General features: G+C 39.4%; 1 protein-coding gene across 4 annotated transcripts; it reads right to left on the reverse strand.

The window, feature by feature from the left end:
- Positions 1-2461: 2461 nt before the first annotated feature.
- On the reverse strand, positions 2462-17124 carry crispld1a (cysteine-rich secretory protein LCCL domain containing 1a). Of its 4 annotated transcripts, XM_040127139.1 has the most exons (14): positions 16864-17124; positions 10661-10779; positions 8970-9102; positions 8733-8848; positions 8384-8484; positions 8101-8292; positions 7308-7368; positions 7143-7209; positions 6826-6956; positions 6630-6673; positions 6437-6509; positions 6258-6333; positions 6011-6144; positions 2462-3397 (listed from the first exon to the last, which is right to left on the reverse strand). In XM_040127139.1, the coding sequence occupies exons 1-14, from the start codon at positions 17122-17124 to the stop codon at positions 3346-3348; spliced, it is 1560 nt and encodes a 519-aa protein (XP_039983073.1). In that variant the 3' UTR covers positions 2462-3345. The 4 variants fall into 4 exon arrangements, with proteins under 4 accessions (XP_039983073.1, XP_039983075.1, XP_039983076.1 ...); XM_040127141.1 differs by lacking the exons at positions 10661-10779; positions 16864-17124 and adding an exon at positions 9615-9665; XM_040127142.1 differs by lacking the exons at positions 10661-10779; positions 16864-17124 and adding an exon at positions 9495-9651.
- Between the last annotated feature and the right edge of the window lie 9553 nt (positions 17125-26677).

Here is a 26677-nt window from a genome sequence, read left to right on the forward strand (position 1 = left end):
GTTTGACAAGAAGGAACACAGTCATTACCACTGGCAACCATAACTTTCCACATCGGTGCTGATGGCTTCCCTGACTGCATCACTGCTATCTGATTCCCATCCAACCATTGTAAAACTGGCAGCACAGACACAGCACAGAAACAGGTAAGCAAAAAAATACAATTAAACCCAAATATACAGCACATGCCCACAAACATATACAGTGCAAAAACAAATTCAGAAGCAAACACAAACTCTGTCTGCTTCCTGTCTTTCTTACCATCTCCTCAGGTATATATGGTTTCTTTGATACAGTCTGCCAGTGTGCTGCCATGCAGTGCCACATTTAGCTCTGCAAGAAGCGCCAAACTGCAGCGGAGCAGAGCACAGTGAGGAGGTTATTAATTGCCTTCCTCATTTTAAACGACAGAATGAAAACACTGTTGGCACCATGCAGACCCTGTTAGCTGCAAGCTTGTCTTTCATCCCATCTGTCTTCACGGCACTCAGTCTCCTCAGTCCTAATGGGTCCGTACCTGTCACTCTGTCAGTTTACTCCTAATGCACCCTAGTCTGTCTGGCAAGTCACATATGAAGGTACACAGGAAGTTCAAAAATTTCCCCAAACAAATTTTTACTTTGTGAAACCAGATTTTTGTATTGTTTTCATTAACTCTAATAGGAAAAGTTAAGGAACTCTGCAGATGGTATTCCAATGTCATGCTCATGAAGGTGTCAGAATCAAACCTTCACGCTGTTTTCTCTAGCCTTCAAGTCATCTCTCTGCCCTTAACTCTGTCAAGAATTTTCTCCCCTTCTCTGTCCTCCTCTTCCTCTTGCCTTTCATTTGTCAGAGCGTCTGAACGCCACCTATCACCGCACCCTGCTGTGAATTTTGACACCTGTCTGATGCATGCCTCTCTTTTCTCTCACAGGACCTATGTGCACATGGATGGCCTATCAATCACTCCACATCCCCTTCTCCTGCAGAGCTCACTCAGTAACAAGTGACTGGCTTTCATCTAAACACGATGTGTGAGAGCGTAAATGAGTGTGTGCATGACTGTTTGAGCAAGCAAATGCGCACGTGTTTGAACATGATGTTTTTCATGCAGAGTGTGTGTTTTTGGGCAACTGTACGTTCAAAATGAAGTAAGAGAAGATGTCAAACTCCTACAGACACACATACACAAAATCTCCCCTTTCCCAAGGTTTAGGACCAATAGGTTGTTTTCCATATGTTGTGAGCGTCAATGTGAATGTACCATGTACTTTACCATGTGTGCAATGACATTTACTAATGCAAATAGATGTGTAATTACTATTCCCGAACCTGTAAAACACATAAAAAAATCATTTAACAAGATTGCATTTATATTGGGTCACATTGGTGTCACTGGGACAGTGGCTGTATATTCAACCCATCAAGATTTAGTAGCACTACAGACTGGCAGCTTGAGTCCCAACCTACTGCAGCCCTCCAGACATCATATAGTAGAACCCATTATGGATTGGTCATTTTAGTCTACTGCTGTTTAGAAGCAAATGAGGAGTGACGACTTTGTTCCCTGGTGACAGACCCTAAGAGGGAAGCTGGGTCATTTGAAATCAAATGCTTCCTCTCTCCAAGGTTTAAATAATTAATTTGTACGGATATTGGGGAGAGTTGTGTCACATCCTGAGAGACTTTCACATCAGGAGTGCAGGCTCTCCCTCAAATGGAAGTCTGAGGGAGTGTGTTCAGTCTTCATCCAGTCTCCAAAAACTACCACCTCAGTGCTTCCCTGAGGTACTTTCATCTTTGGTGTTTTGGCTCTGCATGCTTGGGTTAATTGGGTTAGAGCCAATGTGAAATGACTCACTGCCACTGAGGTTTTAGTGCAGATTGTCAATTTTAATATAAGGGTATTATGACTCATATCAGATGAACTATTCAAGGACCAATGACACCCTTCTGTGGATATAGTTTCCTGGTTTCAAAGTGCCAATATTCAGCCGGTTTAAGACATGTTTTGTGTAGCTTTAGTATTTGTGGACTATTAAGAGAAGATTTCCTGTCAAAGTCTGCAGCTACAAAATACTATTTTACGGGTTCATTTTCAAAAGATCACATTACATGCAAGATTTATCTTTGACTATGCTTAGAAATAAATCTGGGGCAGTGTGCTGTGTGAGGCTGGGATTAATCAGTACACGTAAAAATTAATCTGGGTTATGTTCATGATACTTTAGAAATCTTAAATAACAGGAATAAATATGCAGCACCACCCCCCATCCTCATCACCACCACAGGTTTGACTTTGAGTGATTTGAATGCCACAAGCAAATGTGAGAGAGAGTCACAGAGACTGTAATATTTTATTGCAAAAATGAACTTTTCCTAACAACCTGATGTAGGAAAATATCCTACATAATTAATAATTGTTATTATTATTATTATTATTATTATTATTATTATTATTATTATTATTAATTGCCAATTATAAAGATTGCAGCTTGAAAGAAAGCTGAGAGCTGGTAAAAAATATGAGCAGGTATATTTGTTGCTTTACAGTCACCACTCCCCAAAATACTGCATGAAATAAAACTGCTGCATAGTATTGTTTCTGTTTATCATGGCAAAAGGAGATGAACAGATATGACCTGAAAACAATCCAGTAAAATTCAATGCAAGATAAAGTAAGGCACATAAGTTTTGTTTTAGGAATGTCAACTGTAAAGGAGTTGAGTGTACTTCCCGACCTGCGGGGGAGTTTAAACTAAACCAATTTATCTGCAAAAAAAAAAAGAAAGAAAAAAAAATCCATCACACTGGCAATTACAATAACAATACAAAAAAATATATAGCAGCATCCTTTATAAATCATATCGACGTAAAGTATAATCATATAAAAATAAATGTATAACAATCTGTTCTCCAATCATTAAAAAGTAAAAAATATGACAAGTAACCTCCCAAGAGCACCAGTAAAAATGTGCCGGACAATAAAAATAATAGTCATCCTTAATACAGAGCTATTTTTTAAAAAGGCAAGGCAATGGCACAAAACGTGTGATACTATTAACATATATGTACAACAAAATATTACTGTAGCAAACCATTCAGAGATATTTACAGTTTATAAAATTTCTCGCTAAGGATGACAAAATTAAATTTCCATGGAAGGGAATAGAAACAGGTTCTTAATTGTGTATGTGTCAAGTTTTTGTTGCTGGGTTCACACTGTCATGGAGATGACCCCTAACCCCTGAAGTGTAGCAAAGCCAGAAACATTTCACTCATTGAGTTTGACAACAGGGCTTGATTACCGCCTATTCAACAGCCCAAGTGCACTTTCTGTTTGGTGAAGCCGCCCTCTGGGGCACTCAAATAACAGCGAACACTCGGAACGCCTTCCCTCCAGGAGGGTTTTGAAGACTGCAGGGAAGAGAGAAACCAGAGGGAGAGTAAGTCTGGGTGTGGCGTGTCAGATACAGAACATGTCCCAGCCTTATGCAAAGAGACGCAGATGACAGATACACACAAACAGATAGACTTCGGGTTTTACAGATATACAGTACATCTGCGTCAGTGTGTTTACTGACACTCTGATGATAGATTGGAAACAAACAGATAGAGGCTGAAGCTCCCTGAGAAAACAGATAAACCAGCCATTTTTACACAAACATTGGTGTTAATCCAACAAAGACAGACATGTTGTGGGGTTAAAGGAGAGAGATAAATGATGGGCAGATAATAACGGACGTTAAGCATCTCACCAGAGTGACAAAGATAAATGTGGTGGAGAGAGACAAGGGAACAGATGGAGAGGAAAGAGAGAGAGAGAGAGAGAAGGCCACAAAAATAAACGAAACTGTGTGTGTGTGTGTGTGTGTGTTTCTGTCCTCTACAAAGGTCATTTTAACAGTCATTCTGCAGACCACAGAGCAATTGTCAGAACAAAAAGTTGGTGTAATTTAATATCTCTAAAAATATGGAAAACTATATGCTGTTGTAAACTGGTACATGGATTCAACACATGCTCTCACCTTCTTAGAGTCTTTTCACAGAATCCAGACTGACCAAACACTTAATGAATAATAGTAACTTCCTTACTATTAATTAATCTCTTGATTCAAAAAGTCAAAGCTACACAGTCTTCTTAATGCAGAAGAGCTCTATGACTACCAGGAATAGTAAATTTTACACTCTGCATAGACTTGAATTGGGTGAGTCCTCTATTGCCTGGGTTAAGCTTCTTAACATTCCAATAGCCAACTTACAAACCAATGATGTCTCTTGTTTCCTACTCTGTGTTAGCATGTGGCATCAAATAAGGTTGTCCACTCTCAATCCCTCCTCTTCGAAGTAGACATGAAAAATGCTGGGGTGATATAAGCGAAAATATACTTCTGTGCAGACAATGCTCTTTTTGAAAACCTGCCATTTTCTACTTGAGGTGCTTGATCCTATGAATACGTTTGGTGTTTCATGGAGTTTTTTCACAGACTATGTAGACAAGGTATCTTACTGTACATTGCCTACACGGTCAATATGGCCTCAGTGCTTTGGTCCCTGCATGGGTGCAGAAAGTCTGTTATGCTTCCCACTACTGAGAAACCATTCCTTTTATACTCTAATAATAAAACATCACAGAACTATAGAGACTGTAGTGGTCATTTTAGGCCACAGGTAATGTCTGTACACACTGTGTCAAAAACGTCCCAGGCCTTCCCTGTTTTCCATCCTTTTATTTGATAACACATTTTTCACAAGGTTCAAAGGTTTGGTGAGACAACATGCCACCATCTAAAAATTTGCAGATTGGTCTGAAAGGTTGATTTAGTTTTTAGGTGGCTGTTTCCAGACTTAAATGTCAGTTAATATCAATATCAATATACTGGTTGTAAAGGTATCTATCAATAATCAAGCAGTTTTAAAATGTCTAAGACAAATTTCTCAGACATATAATAAATCAAGATTTTGTCTTGGAGACTATACCATTTATAGTATAAAATTTACACAACATCAATCTAAATATAACCAGACAAAGTTCTAGACTACAAAACTAGTGTCTACACAAAATGAGTTCCTATTCAAAGTAACCTGATATTCACTTCCATGTTTTCTCCAACTTTTTTGGTGAGATAGCACTTAGAGACCGAACTTTGAACTTTGTGTTTTCACAAAAAGAATAGGAAAAGAAAGAAAAGGAATAGTAAAGAATAGGTCTGACACAGAATCCATTCCCTCTTTGTAACCATATCTGGTTTAAGTTCATCCACCATAACAGTGGGGCTAAGTTAAACCTGTCTAAAATTTAACATTTAACAATATTGATCTCTTATGAGATCTTGTATTCTCAATGCATATGTTTTGGCTTCTTCTTTTATCTTTATCTATCGTCTTTATCTAAGCTGCTGTACTAAGCTTTTGTCCGGTTGTTGCCCTTTTTGGTTTACTACTAAAATACAAACCCTCTCATGGAAATGCACTCATCTTCTCTACTCTAAGGGCCAAGCAATTAATTATCTTAAACTAGAAGCATGCTAATCACCCTCCTATGTGTGCTGCATGAGAGATGTAATGAACTGCCTGAATCTTGAAAAGATTAGGTCCATAAGGGAAGGCGGAGTGGATAAATTTCTCTCCACCTGAGAGCCATTGATTTCTCATTCCTCCTCTCTGAGCCCCAGTAAATTACCCCTTCACTCCTCTCCCAAAATCTGAGAAAGAATGCTGACATAGGACTAGTTATCTCCTTAGACAATTAATTCTATATTGTTATACCAGACAACCTGATTTTTAATGTTTTTTTTTCAATCATATTGATTTTATAAAGTATACCCAATATAAGGTATTACTATCGTCAGCGCAGATACAAAGTGGCATAGTGGGTCTTAAATGTGAATTATATCTGAAAATTAAGATTTTGAAGAATAGTTCTGGTAACTCCAAAACTGCAAACAGCACTTGAAATCCATATGTGCTACATTCCAGCCTGACACATACCAAACACTACTTCCAGATGAGCCATGAGTCATCACATACCTCTCTGAGAAAATGCCATTTTGGTATGAAGCAATGTAGTGTTTTCGTTTGTCCACTGCCATCACATCAATGTAACCACCCACATTGTTCCTGATGACCCCGGCGTGGACTGCTGCCCGGCATACACTGGACTTCTACAAAGGAAAGGTAACATGAGAAACATTGATTCATTTCTGTCTCTAACTTCATTAAAAAAAAAACACACAATTAGGTTTTTACCAATTCAGCTTCAAAAAGAGGGACTTACATCAGAGTATATTCTGGTGCCAATAACTCTGGATATGTGAGGGTTCTCCTCTAAACAGCTTCTTGGGCAGTATAACCTACAAAGAGAACAATTGGACATGGATAAAGACTAGAATTAACATAAAGGTGGAAACCTTACCAAAGAGAACGACATGAAGGCAGACACAGTATGATTCATACCTTGGACAGTGCTTTGTGGGCTTTTGGTAAGGACACAGCTGTGCAACTGTGGTCTCACATGTGATGGCTTTGACTGTAGGAAAGAAATACAGTCAGTGCCAACAAACACATCTTCAGCACAGCTTTTAGTGAGCGATTTAATACAAAATGTAACATATCTGTAATTATAGTGTCACAATGTTGTCAGACTAACCTGTGACTCTGGAAACTGTGAAGGAATTAGCACTTTGATATTTTCTGTCAAGAGGAAACACACAACATTGACATGAGACTTCATTATTTTTACCTATTGTATATTTTACCAATCTTGCTATCAAATCACTATGATATAATTAATATCATTAATATGAATTATATTTATATATTTAATTATGATATTATTGTCTCACCCTAATGAATGGACTCCATTCTTGTTGGATTTGATGAAAAAGTCCTTTCTGCCTTGTCTTGTTACATCCATCCATCCTCCATCATTATCTATGACACCAGCATGTAGACCAGCTCTGCACACACTGGATTGCTGCAAAAAAGAACCTTCATGACATCTGCATTGGAGGTCCTTTGTTAACACACCAGTAAGCAAGTGTCTCTTGGATGTCTTATCCAAGGACACTTAGGTCAGAACACATAGCTGTGAACTGGCATAATACTGAACCCATCCAATCAGACAACACAATTTTGGACTTGCATCAATTTGTGTACTCACCATTTCATAGTATACTGTTCCAACTACTTTTCCTGTAGCATCAAGGCACCCAGCAGTACACTCATATCTGTAGATTAATACAAAAATAATGATGAAAATCATGTGAAATGTACTGTATACTCCATTTTGTGTTGTTGATTTTATTATAGGTCATCTTACTTGTACCTATTGCATGGCGTTCCTTTACACTGATCTCGAAGCTTAGTGTCACAGCTCACAAGCTGAGCTGAAACACACAAACATAAAGGCCTTTGAGTGCTTGTACAAGAAACAACACGCATGAACTGAGTGCTCCGATGCAGACGACTAACATCTAAAAGCCTGGGTTGAGTGAAACTCAGAGAAGACTATTGTTGTGATGCTTCAAGAACCAAAGAAAAGAATTCCTTTCCTGCAGCAAGGTTCACGGTTTTCAGTAATACTGGGGGAAATGTCTCAGCTTACAAGCACGGGCCCCATGCACTGTGGAGAGGAAGCCATTTAAAAACCACAGCGAGCCCCTCTCGCCCCTCAACCCCTCTCAGCCAGGCAAAAGCAAACACACACTCAGGGGATCATGCTAAAAAAAACCCCCCCTGCTCCAAAGAGTGACTTGCAATATTGAGTACACTTCAGAAACTGTCAAGGGTAATCAGGGAGATGACAGATAAAGAGTACAGAAAATCAAGGCAATTTAAGATAAATTGAAAGTAAAATATTTCCGGTCAAGGCGTATGGCTTTTTTTTGTTTTTTGCTCTTGTTTTCCATTACTGCTTCTTCATCACTGAGCGGACAGGTATACACAAATTTTTTGGTTTTGACCCAATTTTAAAAAGCTGTTTTCCCTTTTTTATTTATTTATTTATTTTTACAGTAATTCTTGCCAATCTCTGCACCTCCCATCCCTAAAACCAGATCCTAAACCCCCAATTTTGAGATGTAACTAGATCCAGAGTAAACAGTTCAATGGCAGCTTACACATCTGCTGTGTGTTGACCACTTCATTTTTCTGCAGGTCCTCTGTGGGGGGCTTGGTGGGAGCTGGGGCAGGGAGACTGGGAGGCTCAGAGTTGGAGGCCTGCAACCATGGCTTTTGCGGTGTACGGGGGGCCTCCTGCTCGATGAAGTTGTTTTCTTCCGTTTCCTCTTGTGGAGGATAGGAACTGTCATCTTCAAGTAAAGTCACAAAATCAAGGTATAGTATGCACATTTCTCCACATGCTTTCTTACTCTGACTTTCTCTACTTTTCCCCACACATACCTTTGTAGCAGAGGTTGTCCTTGCAGCCACCTCCATAGCTGGGGGGACACGCAGAGCATGGGGTGCCATGTTTGTAAGGCGCATGGCCCCACCAGTTTCCCCTGTTCAGGTCACATAATAAGCAAGGCTTATTAAACAGATCACATTGAACTTAAACAAAACTGATATTCCATACTTCTTTCTGTATGACCATTTTGAACATCACTATGAGTGACAAAACATTAGGAATTTAGCCCCAAATTATACTGTCACATCAAAATGACACAAGGATAACTTATGATTCTTGTTTTCTTGCAGTCTGTATCTCAGTAATGTATCTGTGAAAGTGAATCAAAATAAATGTGCTTACTTTGGTGAGTAGTTGCAGACAAGATAGACAGCTTTGGCCCAAATCTGTCCCCACACATTCATGTTATAACACAAGTTGATGGCACAGCCAATCCGACTGCTTGTGGACCAGACCAGCTGCAAAAGAATGACAAGTCAGACATAGAAATACAAATTACAGTACTGATTGTACATCCTTAAATCACTTGAGTTTTCAAAATACAGACAAAATGGTATGATGCAGACCTATAGGAGCTACCTGTGTGTAATGAGTACAGACTGGGCCAGAGCATCTGAAGGGGCAGTAGGGGTTACACTCCTGAGGGTAAGGGAAGGAGTAGTCTTTGACTTCATCATACCAGGCCTGCACATGGGATGTGGGTGGACGATACCTGGAGAGATGAGTAACCTACATTGTCAACCTATCATGACAATGTTCAAAAAAAACATTTCTATTGTCTTGTCTCCCTGTTGGTGTGGGAGTAGGTATTATGCATCAAAGCTGTTCTCTGCTTACTGCAAGTCCTCTTTCAAGAACCCATATGTATATCAATACATGATACCCATACAGTAGGTAACCTTTATGTGTTGGCTTGTATTTAAATAATTGCTAGCAAATATAAATGGTAAATGAACATTCACATATATCCTTTCCAAAACATTATAAAAATGATCTTCCAAATGTGCATAGAAATATAGCTGGTAGCAAAGGAGAAAAATACAGCAAATCCTAACTTCAAAATATGGCCTGACAGGGTGACTTGAGACCCTGTGGGCAACCTACCATCATATTACAAGGCTTCTGGACCAAGGAAGCAATTGTCTATTTGATAAAGAATATGTGTAATAAGAAAGAAAGTTATTTTGGACTATGCTCAGTCATACGACAAACATATGTAGTTACCATCTGCAGTTAGCATACATTGGTACCAAAGCAATGTAAACACATCAAGACTGCTTTTAAGCTGGCAGTCAAGCATTTGTGCTCTTTAAATAAATTGCAGTAACCACAGACTGACAGTGATTTGGCACCAGGTGTTGCTAGTTAGTCTGATTAGAATCAAGTGGACATCTTGACTGTGGACTTATATGATAATATGTGGACCAAAAGTCTCTTGTGTGAGGCAGTGCTGTTTTCAGATGCTCTGTGGGGGGCTGAGTGAACAAATTAACAAAGGAACACATGTAACAATGTCTCTAGAGTGTGTGATTCTACTTGCCATATAGCCGGTAATTCACAGGTTTGTTGGCTCTCCGTTGCATAACTTCGACAGGTCATGAGAGACATGCTCAAGGTAGGTTACATAGCTCAGCGCACAAATGTCACAAATTCATATTAATTTGTGCTCTGTATGAAGATTTTAGTGTTTTGGCTTATCGAAATGCTACTACAAGATGTAACCACTGGATTTACTGCATTTTACAGTGCTACATTGGCATTATAAAGTAAAACACAGCACATGGCAAACAAGCTACCTAGCAGTTGTGCTGGCTAGCTTTTTACTAAGTTACTAAAATAACTTTGAAAAAAGTTACAAATTTAAACTATTTAAAATAACAATCTGAGCCGATGATGAATAGCTAACTGTATGACTAATCGGTATATTTATGGTGTTCCTAATCAGGTACATATTTTCTTGCAAGTGTATTTTCTATTGTATAACATAACCATATCATGAGAGATATGCCTGTGTGTGCTGCACCAACTATAGGACCAGTATATATATATATATATATATATGTATATATATTGTTGTAGCCAATATAATAAAAGGCAATGCAGAATTAGGCACAAGCATCCCTTCAGTCATTCTTCCACCCAACACAACGCAGAGTCAAGGGGTTGATTGGTGTCTGTCATCAAGTTAGACCTTAAATCTTTTTTACCCTCAACCTTTGATTAAATAAAAGTCTATATGCAGAATCTTTTCATTCTGAACATCTTTTTACCTTCCCCAGTGCACTCCCAGGTTCTGTCCAATCTGTGGCAGTAATCCAGCAGGACCATGCTCCCACAAACAGGTCTCAGCCCATTCTTCCGCTGTACGCTCCAACTCTGTGTCCCACACCTGCACAAAGGATGACAAAATAAAACAAAATGAGGTGCTTTTTGGACTATAAAGTACATTTGAAGAGCGGAGGAAATAAACTGAAATACACAGTGCAATACAATGCCACTTACATTGCTACTATTTAGCTATAAGATACAGGAATGTCTAATGGATAACTGGATATTTTCACTGCTGCACAGAGTTCGCTCAGCTCTCAATAATGTGATGTGAGGTGTTATCTGAACACACACTGAACAAGTGTTACTTATCATGAGCTGCTGTGGCTAAGTGACTGCACTGATTTCTAAACTAAATGCAGAACTACAATGTGCTGACCTTTTGTTGCTGCTGTATGAAGAGCTTTCTGGCTTTCTAACCTCCCCTGAATGGGTTTTTCCGTAAGATTGGGCGTTATTCAAAAAATCCAAAAGCTGTTTTTTCTTAAGTAATAACTTCCATATGTCTCTGGTGGGATGTCTGGGTCAAGCTTTTGTTTCACTTTACCTCTCTCTGAATTGCCCTCTCAGTCAAGTTGGGCTCTGGTTGGATACTAAGTTATCATATTCCCATTCTGGGATTTTCTGGGAATGCAAAGAGTGTCCTTCCTCTCTGCTGACCTACATTCTGCCATAATAAAATGTTAGAATAACACTAGCTGTAATTTCTCTGAAGGACACTGTATGCAACTTTAATTGCACACCTTCACTTTCACCTTTGGAGTGGGATTTCTAATGCAACAGCTTTCTAAGAGGAAGTTAATTAGTTCACGTGTGTGTATATAAATGTGTGAGCACATGAATTACTATACCAATGCAGGTGTCAGATGTTTTCACATTTCACACGTTGAAGCCCTGGAAGTCACAGCTCTTTGAAATATCATCCAATAACAGACACTAAAATAACTCCCACACTACCACCACCTACAGCTCCTCCTCCATCGTCCATCAACCACTTTCGGTCCCACCAGAAACAACTGCTGTTCCCTGCATTACATCCAAAACGCACACCTACCTAACAACAGGATCTCTGGCAGTGCTGCAAATTAACTCTTACCTCTGAGCAGTTTCTTTCACCCTTCCTGTTGGCTCTTGACTGGATTTATTGGTTTAAATCAACAACACCAAGGTAATATTGGTTGACCCACATACAGTGTGGTGCGTCAGATTTCAGGACAAAGCCTTGTAGAAATGTTACATAACTGGTATACAGAACAAATAAAAAGTTGGAGGTGTGGTGTACATTCTTCATTCATCTCTACACCTGCAAAGAGGGAGCATATCAGTGTTATAGCAACCTCATATGTATCTGCCTGTTATCGGTCTTGCACAATAACGATAAATGATGAATGACAGAGCCAGGGCTAAAAGAGAAATGAGAATTTATTTAGCTGAAACTCTACCTTTGCTCAGAAATTACCTTTATTGGTAGTGAGCTGCAAATCAGTGTCAGTATATCAGCATTGCCATATCTAGTTTGTAATCCCTAGTTATATGTTTTTGCCACTACAATAGCTAATGATGCTGAAACAGAAACACAGAAGAGATCCTGTTCATCATCAGTAGTGGGAGACTGCTGATAGAACCTTGATTTCCATCCATGTTATTTTCCACTTCGATTTCCTTGACGAGTGACTTCCTTGCCCTAAAAAAATCAATGTTTACACTGATAAACAGTCTGAAATGTATTGCATTGTGCTGTGGTAGCTGCCAAATGAGCTGCAGACCACAGCACATAGGACATTCTGTACTTCAGCGGGGTCAACAAAATGCTTTTGACCAATAATGAATGTTTATGGGTCTGAAAACATTTTTTTTCTGTGACCACAACTACAGTAGATTTCCAACCAAAAATCACGAAAATTTTGGCTACAGGGTCTTGTTGGGGAATGTTACTGATCATGGGTTCTATCACAAAGACATGATTTGTGATGTCCCTATGTCTTAATAAAAATACAATAGTACCTTGCCAGCAAAGGAACCCATTCCATTGTCCACAAACTTGCAGAGAAAGCAGACTCAGAATGTGTCGAATGCATCACATATGTTTCGGCTGTTGAATCTGGTACAGAGTGCAGCCGGCTTGTCAAGCTTTGTACAGTTAGCCCAGCAGGGAGACATTGCAACCAAGACGCCCCCCAACTCACCACCCATCCCAACCACACTTCTGCTGGGGCCCGTAAAGAAAAACACCTCCCTTGCAAAAGTCTTTCAGCACACTGTGCACACTGCATTGTTTATTTCGCTTAACACTTCATTTGTTGCAGTTTTTTTTACTCCTCCTTGGTCATCTGGTTGCAGTCCAAAGGGTACAGAGGGATACTCTCTTTGCAAGTTTGGGTTTCCTGTTCATTATCAATGGTGCATGCAGAGAAGTACTGAAAAGAAGGGGTAAGATGTGGGAATTAGACAAAGTGAGGCTGAGAAAAAAGTAGATAAGTAAAAAATCTGACGGAATAGAGGGAAAGAGGCGATAGGATGGTGTGAGAGAGAAGAAAAGGAGGCAAAGGGGTGTTTTAATAGGAAGCTTAAAGGTAGGAAAAGTAATAGTTTAAAAAAATACTGTACATGACATTAAGGAAAAATTTATATATCCTTTGCCTGCACCAAAATACTTGTAGAATTTCCACCAGCAATATAGAGTATACTGAATGGTGTTTGCATGTGTTGGGTATGCCATTTTTCATCAACAGCCCACATCAACTCACATCAGAGAATAGCATAGCCAGTTATTGTAGGCTTAGCATGCAACTCAAGATTCAGTGCTCCCACAGAGGTTTTAGAGAAAGTTGGTGAGTCAGAAATGAAGGGCAAGAGTTTGAGGAGTTCCTAAACCCAAAAGACATCCCCATCTGTACAGGATGCAGAACTATGAGATTTGATCTATGGCCAAAGTGGGTACTTCAAAAAGAGGAACCAGAAGATGTTTTCCTGGAGTGAAGGTATTCCAAGGACGAGTAAACACGACATTAGGAAAAGTGTCAAGCCTCAAGTTGAAGGGATGTAAGTTTTGTCCTCTTGGGCATGAAGCTTCTCAGATCAAGTATCTTAGGGATCACTGGAATTTGCCGATTTGATCTACGGGTGCTTTGTGCCCCTGCAAAGTTACTATAAGTATTCTGTGAAAGTGTTATTGTGATCCATTCACTGTAAGTGTATTTTACACAAGAGCTATGTTTACATTCTTGTCATTTCATTAAGTACGTTCAGCGTGGCCACTGGACACTCACTGGGATATGCCCTGTTGCTTCTACTGTCTGTATTATTTGTGGTTTTGATGCAGCCAATGCAGAAGAGGCCTGGAGACTGTCCAGTTTGATGACATAAGGGTGGCATCTTTGCTATCTGAGATAATGTTGTCCTTTTAGTTTCACTGGAGCATGACCTTGGACGTTGACTGGAGCACTCTTAGAAACTACAGATAACATGGTATAAGCTGCTGCTCTCTACATATAGAGAAGCCAGTGGATATGTATTGAGCACCTGTTTCAGATCTCCCTTGGCACCTCCCTTCGGAAGTTTTCTGGATGTAACCACCTGACTGGAGACCCTTGGGCCGACCCAAGACACATTACAGTAGTGAGGATCAATCTTCCACCTGGCCTGTGAGTACTAAGGGATCCTGCAGTAGAAGGTGACAAAGTTGCTGCGTACAAAAGAAGTTTGGACTGCTCTACCTAATCTTTTACCACTAGGGTCTCATAATTACTTTCTACATGAATGTATTTGGCAATTATATTATTCTAAACCAGTTTTGCCAACAGTGAAGCTGCCTAAATACTGTTTCAGATGCTCGTCCACATGATCATAATTAAACATCTCAGATTAATTCAAGACAAATTTATTAGTCTACACCTTAATTATTGTGTAATTGGCCTTCATAGGTTGTTAATCACAACAGCCACATTATCCAACAATAAATTAAAATGACTGACATTGGCAGCACAACTCTGAATCATACTGAGCAGAAAAATGTCAATATAGCTTCATCCTAAACAACAAATATCACCACCACCTGAGTGCAGCCCAGCGAAGCCAACTTACACATCAAGACAGGTGGGGCTCTCTCTCCCAAGTTGCCATCTGTTTATCTTACAGCACTTCAAACACTGACACCTCTGTGTTTATACCTGTGGGTCAACGTTTGAGTGAGAAGCAGAACTGCTGTCCCCCTACTCAAGCTGCACTTAAGCTTTGTGGACAGCTACAGAGTATGAATGCTTATCCAGGGAATTTATGGGCCTCTGTGTTGGATAATGACAAAATGGGAATGAAGCCACGGGGATAAGGGAGAGGGATGCAGAGGGAGAGGGCAAGAAAAGCAAACAGGTTAAGGGGGAGGAATGAGGGGGATCAGAATTGATGTTATCTCTGAGTTGCTCTGATGATTGCCACAGAGGGTCACTCAGGTTATGTTCTCATACATTGGCAGACAATGACAGAGCTGATGGGCACATGGCTATGTATGTGCACCAGGATTTGTGTGAGTGTGTGTGCATCTGCATGCATAAGTGCATAGGGAGAGCAGAGGAGCATGTCCACGAAGTCTTCCAGTACAGTGAAGCTATGAGGTTTCTGAAAGATGACAGCAGTTCAACAAAGACAGAGGGAAAATTTGAAAAATATGGAGCCCCTTTCAAAACAAAGCACAGAAAATCACTGAAAATCCCCTTTACTTGTGACCTGAACAGTTTTGTGCCTGAAAGACATTGACATCAACAGATTTTTAAGTAAGATTTCCATGCTTATTCTTACAAGTCATTGTCTCTTCTTATTTTGTGCCCCTTTAACATGTCTCTTTTTTTTCTCATTTCCTCTTTCCTCACTTTTATTCAATCTACATCTTATTTTCAGTTATTTTGACACCTATTATCTCTTTCTCCATCTGTTTTCCATTGCCTATCATTTCTATTTGCCAATCTCCTTCATCACCATCACACTTCTATTTTTCTATTTTTATTTACCTACTGTATTCCTTGGAAACTTTCACTATCTTTTTCTCCCCTCATGCCCTCTTTTGCATGCCTCTCCATATTTCACCCCTGGGTGCCCCTGTAGCTAAAAACAACCCAGCCAATTGTAATACGAGACAGTAGAAAAGGAGCTGTACACTGCTGGCTCAGCATTTCTCTACTAGAGTGTGCCTCAACCAGAAGCCTGCCAGGCAGAGCTTCACACACACCCTCTCTCTCTCACACACATACACACACACACACACACACACACACACACACACACACACACACACACACACACACACACACACACACACACACACACACACACATACACAAGGGGTCCTCAAGTCCAATCTCTCAATTATACAATTACACAGTCCAGAAATTTCCCCCCTGCACGAACTGTTTATTTGTCTTTCCCATAGAATAATACTGCCTTTTGTTTCTGCAACGCTTTAAGTGGAGATGAAACGATGATAAAACCTCACTTTCCGCTGCACAATGTATTGATTTTTAACCTCCTAAGTACTGTTGGTGGCAATGCACTGTGGTAGTTAAGCAGTGCCTACACATGTAGTGTATCTGGAAAACTTCCAAATCTGTGGAGCACTAACTTTTAGAAGGTGCGGTGTGCCTCTGTGAGTATGTGTGTGTTTAGTAGGGGGTGAGACAGCTGCTAAAACAAGCCGTGGTGCCGTGCTCCGATTCTAATTGCACTGTGAAAAGTGATCTGGCGCTGTACACACACGTGACAGCCAGAGAATAAAGTCAAACAAATCTGTTAGCATGAGTAAAAAAGAATTTATTAGTAATGTGATCGTTGGCAAGTTGGTGGAATTCTTCTCTCCTGACAAAACAACCAGTCACATGTGTACAGATTTGTGTGTGTGTTTGGGTTCATGTCTGAAGGTGCTTAGATACTGGCATGCTGCTTGTGAGTGAGCCAAGTGGGCCAAGTTCCAGCTGGTCTGGTGACTGGGTCAATTCACTAAGCTATATGGCCCACAAGTGTGCATAACTCTTGGGAAGTTCAAAATGGGGTGAAAACATTTTAACACATATAAACTCCATGAAGTATAAATGTACTACTTCGTGGGAATCAATTTTAAGATGCACAGACGACACCTCTGCATCCTCCATCTACCTACCATGTACTCCATGTTAGAAGCAGGAGGGTAGACCTGGCCTCTGAGCTTGTTGTGAAGGTCCAGAATGAGCTGAGCATCACTGTCGGTAATGGCCCTCTTCCCCCTCTGCTTAGCTTCCCACCAGTCCCCATCTTCGTCCAGATACTTGTCCAGAATCTTCTGCCAGCCTGTGGAGTTAGGAAGCATCACCATGGAAGTGGCCATCTGGAGCAGCAGGAGCATGGACACGCCCCTCAGCCAGTTCAGGGATACATGCCTCATCCTTGGAAATCCTGTTGATAGTGATGGTGTTGATCCTTTCAAACTCAAGTGGGATGGGGTGGTAACAGTTGTATGCCAACACAAAAACACACTTCTTCGTCTACAATGTGAGCTGGCAAAGGAGCTGAGGAGAGAGAGGAAAACAGGATTATTAGAAGGACTGGAATTGGTGTTCTGTATCAAATCTGCTGAATAATTTGGGTCAGAATTGGACTTAGTGAGGACAGTGCATTGGCATGCAGACACTTGGTCTGGTCCTATGCCATGGTTAACCTCATGGAGTTCACTGAGGGTAAGCTGGCAGGCTGAGGATGACTAGTTCAAGTGGGGATGAAAGGAATCCCTACCAGTGTTGAACATCCTGGAATATTTTACAACCTTTTTCCCAAATCAAGAACTAGTGAAGACAGCTTGGGAGCTGTTAAAAAGAAATGCTGCAATTCAAATCACAGTTAAAAGTACAGCTTTAACAAATGTAGTTAAGTACTCAGAATGATTCATAATGTAGCTAATGTATTCACAATATCCAGCTGAACATTTTGGTATGCATACTGCAATGCTGACAGAGGCTGATAAAACGAGCCAATACCTAATGGAAAAATGTGAAGAGTAATGCATAGTGAAATAGAAATGGAGTGGTGTGATTTAATGTAGACTTTGGAAATAATTTACCTTTAATGAATTAGAATTGAGCCCGCTTCTTTAGATCCTGACAGAGATCTGGCTGTGAGAAAAGTTCTGCAGCAAGGAGAAGAAAAAAAAAAGAAAAAAAAAATCCGCCTTCAAAGTAATTCACAGAGCTCAGGTGGAGCGGGGATGACTGTCGTTGGCTGCCATATGATATAAATCAAAGATGTGATGTGGTTTCTTCACTCCGTTTTCATCAGTTTTAAAGAGAAAGCTGATCTTACTTCTTTCGGGATCCTTCCACTGAAGCTGCTATAGCATCACTTATCCACATTTTATCCTCAACTTGGCTACGCTTCGAGAGTGCCGCCCCTGACCACGCCTCTCCAAGGACAGAAACGGCCCACATTCGTTCATGCCAAGAGTGTAACCTATACAGTATAATGTAAGCAGAATCTTTTTTTCTCCCTCTGTGTTGTGCTCAGCAAGTTAAACTTTAGACCCTCTGACACACAAATGCACAGCATGTCTCTGTTCCCCTGCATAAACAGACAATCCAATAATATTCCTGCAAAGACTTTTAGTGTTTACTATAGCCAGTAATAAGTTTATATTGACCTTATTACTTTTATTTATTGGTTATGGTATTCGATCTTCAATATACCTCTATAAACTTTAAAAAAAAATTCCATTCAATTTTTTAAAATCTCAAGTGTTATAATACTAACTTATATTTTACTATGATATTTATCTTAAATAGGATTACTGTTATTTATTTGAGAATGTTAAATATATTAACTTAAACCAGATCTGCCTCCTCTGTGGGGCCTTGCAGCAAGAGCGGCCCCACTCTGCCGGGTCTAACTGTTTACAGGTGACTCCTTGGGGGGATTAAAACACAAACCAACTCTCTGTTAATTCCAAACCCTGAATTTACCATCACTGTTTCCCCTCCTGGCTGCAACACAGTGCAAATTCCATAATGGAAACAGGCGAGTTTTGTCTTTTGTCATCTGGTCATTTTCACTGGTAACTGTGGCACATGTGGAAACAGCACCTTATCACCAGGCCTCGGTCCCTTGTGTGGACTTACATTCCACAAGGGGAGACACAATCTTCCTGTATTTTACCAGACAAACATAAGTAACCAAGCTGGCCAAGCTTGCATCGATTTTGCTGTCTTTTTAGTAAATCCTCCTTTTTCCATGACTCCTGGATGTTTTTTTTTTTCCTTTCAGCCCTTAGCCATCATCTCTCTCTCTCTTATTTGTGGATATGTTTGACTATCAATAATACTTGTAAGATTCATGATTCAACATGATCGCTGGAAGCTGAGAAGGATATGGATTGGTAGATAGTGGGGTGAGAGGATAGGGTATGCTATTAAAGGTAATACTCAACAATACAGTCTATAATATAGACTATGTATCCTCCTTATCTTCCCCTAGTCAGATGCTTTACTAAAGTAAAAATACAAATACCACAGTGTGAAACTACTCCACTAAAGTTAAAAATGATGCATTTAGCTGATTATTCTTACTTTGAAGAATTATCAGCCAACTGTACTTAAAATATCAAAAGTAAAAGTACTCGTTCCACAGAAAAAATGTCTGCTCTGACCGATGTATTATTATATATATTGGATTGTTAATACTGATGCATAAGTAGCATTTCACTATTGTCTCTGATTGAGGTGGAGCTAGTCCAGTGTTTTCCAACTTAGGGTCTGGCCCCCTCCAAAGGGTTGCAGGATAAATCAGAAAGGATGTGAGATAATTTTATAGGGGTACAATGGCAGAAACAAATGAATTCTGCAACATAAATTTGTGTGCACATTTTGGACTATTCTCTAATCTTTGTTTTTTGTGAAATAATGGATTCTACCTCTTTGTGCCTTGAATAGTTACTTAAATTATACAATTTTAAAATTTTAGAGGGGACATTGTTCTTTTGTGGAACTGCAAACAACTCTCAATATCTGAACCCTTCTACAGTTTTTGGGGTTTTTTTGGTAAAGAGTAACATGCCAGAAAGGGTGGGAAACACTGATTCAATCTTTAAAAATGTAATGTATTTTATAAATTTATGATAGATTTTTTTAATGTAAGGTCTTAATCAAAAATTACTAGTAACTGTAGCTATCGGATGAATGTAGTAGAGTAAAAAGTACAACAAATCTCCCTGAAATATCAAAAAATAGCATAAAATGAAAGTATAAGTACTTTGAAACTGTACTCAAGTACAATACTTGAGTAATGTAATTACATTAATGTAGTTACATTCCACAAATAGTCCCTATTAAGATGCACCAGATCAGTGTGTAATGGATACTATAGACATGTATAAGAGCCTCTCTTTTCAGGGCGCTGCTGCTGTCTAACCTACTTGTGTAAATGTGATACAAGAGCTCTCTCGATTTTACTGTCTGCTCCCTGGGTCAGTAGCAGGGGCCTCGGCCACAGCCCCAGCAGCGGCCCTCTCTCTGCGGTCAGACCCGGCAAGCTTCCCCCCTTCTCTTCCACTGCAGCTGAAATAGCAACATTCTCACTACCAACTCCCAGGAGGGAAGCACCGCCGAAAACACTCATTCATTTGCTATTGAATTAATGCTGCTCTACATTTAGATGTTTGTGTGACAGGGAGGAAGCGAGTGCATTTGTGTGTCTTTATGACAGTAAGAGAGTGAGAAGTGAGGCAGCAAAGGAGCGACAGGGTGCATGTGTGTGTATTTGACAGGAAGAGTTAGTACTGAGTGTGTGCATTTTTTACACATGCCTCCGTAATGAGAAATATATGAGTCAATACATAAAACATGCAATTATTTTAAACACTCAAAATAAGTTTCATGGGCTTTGGATATGAAATGATCTATATTACATTAAGGTTTCAGCTGAAATATACAAAGATTGACTGTAAGTTCATGTCTCTGACCCTTACTAGGAAAATGAAATTGTGTGGATAAAAGAAATATTTACCAACCGCTCAAGGATTTGTATGATTTACAGTGTGGTAATTTAGGCCAGGCCATTTTCTAACAGACAAGACATTCTCTGATTAATGTTTATTACAATACTTGCCAGTAAATATACACTATTTGTGCATGTGGTAGAGCAATATAAATGATTTCATGCTTGGGCTTCAGGTATTAGCAGCCTTTCATGAGATTTCTTTCTATCACTCCTATTTTATCGCATCTATTGTTTTTCTGTCATTCCCACTGTGCTGTCTGTCTTAATATTTTATGTTTTTACTTTCTGTTACTACGTTACTAACTCTCTACCTGTATGTTTCTACCTGTACACACACACAATCACTTTCCGTTTTTCCCTTGTGTCTCTCACACACAAACATTGACTTTGCAGTCCTCTGCTTGTCCTCCTTGCTCTCTGTTGCCGTTTCCCCCTTGCTCTTTCTATCTCTCCCACACACTCATTGTTAAGCCACGGGTCCAGATGCTATGTCCGGTGCCTCCTCCATTCAGCATGTGGTCTTGTGAGAAACCCCATGAACCCAGCAGAATGCATGAGCTGTGCCAGACCCGGCATCCACACAACAGTAGCCTCTGGACAAAACAGCAAACCACACAAACACTCTTGAAGAACACTTTTTGTTGGCCCATGTTATCTGGCACATTGCTCCCTAATGGTTCTGGTCCAGCTGAATTCAGGTCAGAGTGTTGGAACGGCGTTGGGGCAAGAATGGGAATAAAGAGCATCAAGGTAATTTGGTAGACATTCTACATCATTGCTTTTGTGACATTATCAGCATTGTTTAGCAGAAGGCGGCCTCAAATATCCACTTCAAGTCAGTTTGGGCTTAGTTTGTCTGCCTCTACCCCCTTGTGGTGAATAGATGTCAATGCATCTGTGAGCAATGAACACATAATTGTACTGTAAATTCTTCTTTGTTTGATTCGCAGGTGTTACTGAAGACCTTTAGGGTTGTAATGACGGCACTAACAGGCCTGGGACAGCGGTTTCATTCAATAAGATTTTGCTATATTTTTGCTGGAACCCATATTTTCAATGAATGTTTCTTTCTTTCATTATGTTACCCACTATCCTCCCAATGTGCCATAAGTTACGTGTAAAAATAATGAAATTTAATTCCAATTCAGACCTAATTTATACACGAAAAACTGTTTCTCATTTCAGAATAAAGTTTCACATATATCTATACTTATATATATTTGTATATGGGCATATGTGTTTCTATCTATGTGTGTTTTCCACAGCAGTGTCTGTCACAATTGGAAGAAAACTTCCTTAATATCTTCCATATGTTCCTCTATGTGGTTTATGTGTTCCGAAACATGAGGCATTAGTCTTGCATATAAATGCAATGGGTAATAATACACAATGGCCTAAATGACCCTGAATAGAGATTCACACATTTTAAATTTCCTAACAACATACAGACAGCACTCTTTGGTCTTTAATTTACTATCTATCAAATAGCAGTGACTTCCCATTGCAACAGTGGATATAAGTCTAAAAGATGTATGCATTTGGATCTTTAATAACATGATAACACTGAATACAATCCACATATGACAGTCTTCATATAACATAAAGCAGTTAATTGAATTACACTTATGTTTTTCCTCTTGAACAGCGGTGGCTTTGTTTGGTAATAGATTTCTCATGGTATTACTGTTACATAAGGCTTTCAAGGAATTTTGTCAGGAAATGTTGACATATTATGAGAAAATGCAAGGAAAAGAGCACACTCTTCAAATAGCCACCAGGTGTCAGTGTGCCTTTACACACAAACAGCATGCTGTGGCTTTCAGACAAAGTGCATCTATTAGGCTGGAGGGAGAAAAAAAGGAAAAATTAGCTCATGATGATGAACTACAATGTTTCAGCTCCCCCACTTTTAATCCGCAAAGGGAAATATGGGCAAATTTTTGCAAGACTGCAGCACCTTATCCATCTCCCAGTGTATTACAGTACAATCTTGAACAACAAACAAAAAGGCTAAAGTTTTGGTAAACTGATAATGTAGAGGCACAGGACCTGGGGGAATTGTGAGTACCCCAAACCCCCTTGTTTTACATCATATTGTGTGTTTTCTGCTTTGTGTTGAAGGTTCTATGGATTGCTGCTTGTGGTGCAAACCAACTAAAAACCAAGCAATTTCCCAATAATGACAAATGCAGTCTGGTCTAATGTCACCTAATACCATCGTCACGATAGAATGCAATAATCATGCATTTTGTTGGATTTGATATATGGTTTGGTTCCCCATGTTGGATGTCAAAACACTGTCTCTTTAATCTTCCCAGAAATAATAAAAAAGGACATTGAAAAGAGTTGTTTTTATGAGCTGAGGTAATAATAGAGTGCTCATATTTTGTGAATTTCTTGTGTTTGCACAGAATGTCCCATTAGAAGTTATTACATAATGCTGCAATACATCATGAGAGCAAAGAGGTCATCGTACTATAAGCCAGTATCAGCATCAAAGCCTCAGTGAGCTTGTTGACAACGGGTATAAAAGAGAGTTAAGAGTGAAGGAGGAAAGCCCATCTGATTATGCAGCACTTTCCCAGCACTGTACTTCAGAGAGGACATTGATTTTGGCCCGCGTCTTGCTGCTGCAGGATGTCGTTTGTCTGAAGTCCCTGCTAGGCCCTGCAAGAAGGCTAATGTGGCCCCGTCCAAGACAAAGACTACAGTAGGATATAGAGGGCAAACACAGAACACGGGCCACCTTTGCATCAGTTTGTGTTTGTGAACCAGAAGAGTCAAGTCTAGTCTGTTTTAGGGTGGGGCACACTGTAGATTTATTCTTATAGTCAATGAGGTGGAGTTCAACAGTGCCAGGGTCTGACATATTGGATTGACAGCATGTGATTACTTTTAATGTCACATATGAGGTGAGTATAGACTATACAGTTTCATTACATAACACCAGCTTATGTCCTTTGTCATAAAATGGAATATCTATACTGAGGTATGCCAGATATGCTGTATTTGTATTTAACTAGACCATGTGAGGAGGTTACTTGCCAGGGAAAAGTCACTAGACAAGAAAAATGACCATAACATAAGCCATTCAGCTCAAAGTTAAACGGTGTCTTATTTCATTCTGGCTGATTGCATGAAACAACAGCACTTGCATGCGTGTTAATAGCATAGGGAGTTTATGTAAGTTCAACCTGGAAAACCTGGAAAGAATGAAACATTTCTCCACATGTTATGGTGACACTGTCCTAAATAAACAGAATCAAAGACCAAAATAGGCGCCCGCGACACCACAAATGATTTGTGTACCTGAAAAGCTTTATTTTTTACTCCTTGTTTGAAGTAAGGGAGACTCCAACTCAAAAGAGGAAAGACTGCTAAAACGTGCCCTGCAGTTAACTCTGCTGCCCCAAGAGATTTATGGTAGAAAAAGGGTTGTAATATGTACATGCCAACATTTGAGGAGATCCCAAAGCATGCTTCTAGTAGCTGACATCAGTCTCTGGTAAACATATATGTCAACAGTCTCTCACCTGACCTCTGCACAAGTCAGATATACCTATATACAGCCAGTTTCCTCCAGATTAAAAATTATATTGCAATTACCTGTGAAAGCCCTGAAAATGTTCTATAGTGGCCATAACAATGATGATTATGGTGCAGGTAACATACAGTATATACCTTTTGCTATTTCCTAAAAGTGTCTTCTATTTAATGTCCTGATATACATATAGCCTAATATATATACAATATAAATAAGTGCATCCTGTTTTATTGCAGATAGAGGGGTTTGTTTCCTTGTCATTCAACTTGAGATTCAACTTGTTCAAACGCCCAAATATTTTTGAAACTTTGAGCGCTTTTAGGAGTTCTCGTCCAAGCAAGAAAGTGGACCTTGAGTCGAAATCGTAAACTGTTTATTCCAAGGTCAAGAATGAACTGTCAAACTTAAGTTTGAAACCAACATGGACAAGAAGTCACATTCATAGTAATGGGAAGGTTGAATGTCTACAGTTTCATGACAGCTGTGGCTGACCCAGTTAGCTGGTGAAGACCATGTAATATGGCCAAAAACTCTTAGAAAGTGGACCTTGAGTTGACACTTTTATGTCAAGATAGTCTGTTATTTTGAATAGTACAGTAAAGGTACCATATGTACAGTAAAGTAATCAATAGTCATTTTCAGCCAAACTGTTAATGCTTGAATAACAAGTCGAATATTGATGTTGTCCAAAATCAAATTTACAGCATAATTTTTCTAAATTGAGCATTAACTCTAGCTCCATTCTATTGTCCTCGAGTTCTGTGTCAGTGGTGGATTGTGGAAAAGCTTTGAGGACAGAGCGAGGCTTGGATCGGGCACTGGCTGCATTTCCGATGGTAGAGCTACAAAGGAAGCAAAATAAACACGGGGTAAGAAGAAAAAGATAAAATACAATGAATTAGAAAGAAGCCTCCTCGAGGCACAAGGGAGCCAAGTTTTCCATGCCTTGGTGTTTGAGTCAGAGAGGTCAGAGAGGTTGTCGAGTACAGAGATGATAAATTTTTCTGTAGCTGTGCAACAAACAACAACAAACCTCTAAACCATTACGAAGCTCTCTCCACAAAAGTTTTTGTGTGTGTTGTATTCACTCAAACTTAAACCTTTTCTCATACTTCTCAGCATTATTGAAGTTGGAGGGGCTGCTTACACATTTAGAAACCGACTCCCCCAATCTTACCTACTCCCTGTTAATAATCTATCACTTTGCTGTAGTGCCTATGAAGCCTTCATCTTCTTTCCAAATGAATTTTTCACCACCTTCACACTTCAGGGAGATAAAACTGTTTTAGCAATAAGTTTATCTGACAGGTCAGTAATTCACATATGTTATTAGGAAAAGTGGTACACCTTCAGATGACCTTACAGATGTGTCATTGTAGCCTCAGTAGGTGTTGGCACAGGCTGATAGCAAGAACCAGTTAAACTGGATTTATTGCTGCACTAAAAATCTGTCTGTTTCTTCTCTCCGTCTTTCTGATTGTGTTTTCCGCACTCCTCTTAGTCTTCAAGTGAGCTTTTGTTGTTCTTGCTTAACCACTCTAGATCCGGTGAAGAATTAACATTAAATAACAATAGTTTACCATCAGAACAAGCAAAATTAAGACAAATGTGAAACTGTATATGCAAAATACAGAAGTTTCGCAGTTGAAATATTTGAAATAGTTGGAATACTGCGACAGTTGAAGGTAAAGTCAAAATACAAATACTTAGAGAAGCTGAAACAGCAGTTAAAATAGAATTGCTGAAATAAGTTCCAGTTCCAGTTTAAGTGTAAACACCAAATTAAATTGAAGTTATAATTTAAGTATCAATTTAAATAAACTGCTGAAGGAATTCGAAGATTCAGTTTAGGTTCAAGTACTGAAAATTAAATGAAATGTAATTGAAGTGTAGATAATAAATTAAGCTGCAAGATTGAAGTCCAAAAAAAAATGGTGCCAGTTGAAGTGTATAAACTGATGGATGAAGTTAGTGTTGGCTGAAGTGTAAGCACTGCAGTGTAGTGTAAATACGAAGAGTGGAATTTGTGTGAAACTGAAGAGCCGAAGTTTTTTTGTTGTTGTTGAAAACAGAAAGGGTTGAAGTGTCTGTCTATATGTAAGTATTGAAAGGCTTTGAAATGTCAGTTGAAGATATACACACACAATTTCAGTTGACGTGTAGGTGGCAAAAGCAGTTGAATTATCATCTGAAGACTAGGAAATTGAAGCAGTTGAAATGTTATTTGATGAATAACTACTTAAAGCAGCTAAATTGCCATTTGAAAAGTAGAAGATAGAAGAAGTCAATTACCAGTTGACTCATAAGTCAGAAAAGTAGTTGAAATGTAAGATAAGGTGGAAGTGTAGAAAGTTGAAGTATATGCTGTGAGAGCAGTTGAAGTAAATTGTGTATGAACAGTGGAAATTGTGTG

This window comes from Xiphias gladius, chromosome 5, assembly GCF_016859285.1.
Source record: "Xiphias gladius isolate SHS-SW01 ecotype Sanya breed wild chromosome 5, ASM1685928v1, whole genome shotgun sequence".
In the NCBI taxonomy this organism is placed as follows: domain Eukaryota; kingdom Metazoa; phylum Chordata; class Actinopteri; order Istiophoriformes; family Xiphiidae; genus Xiphias; species Xiphias gladius.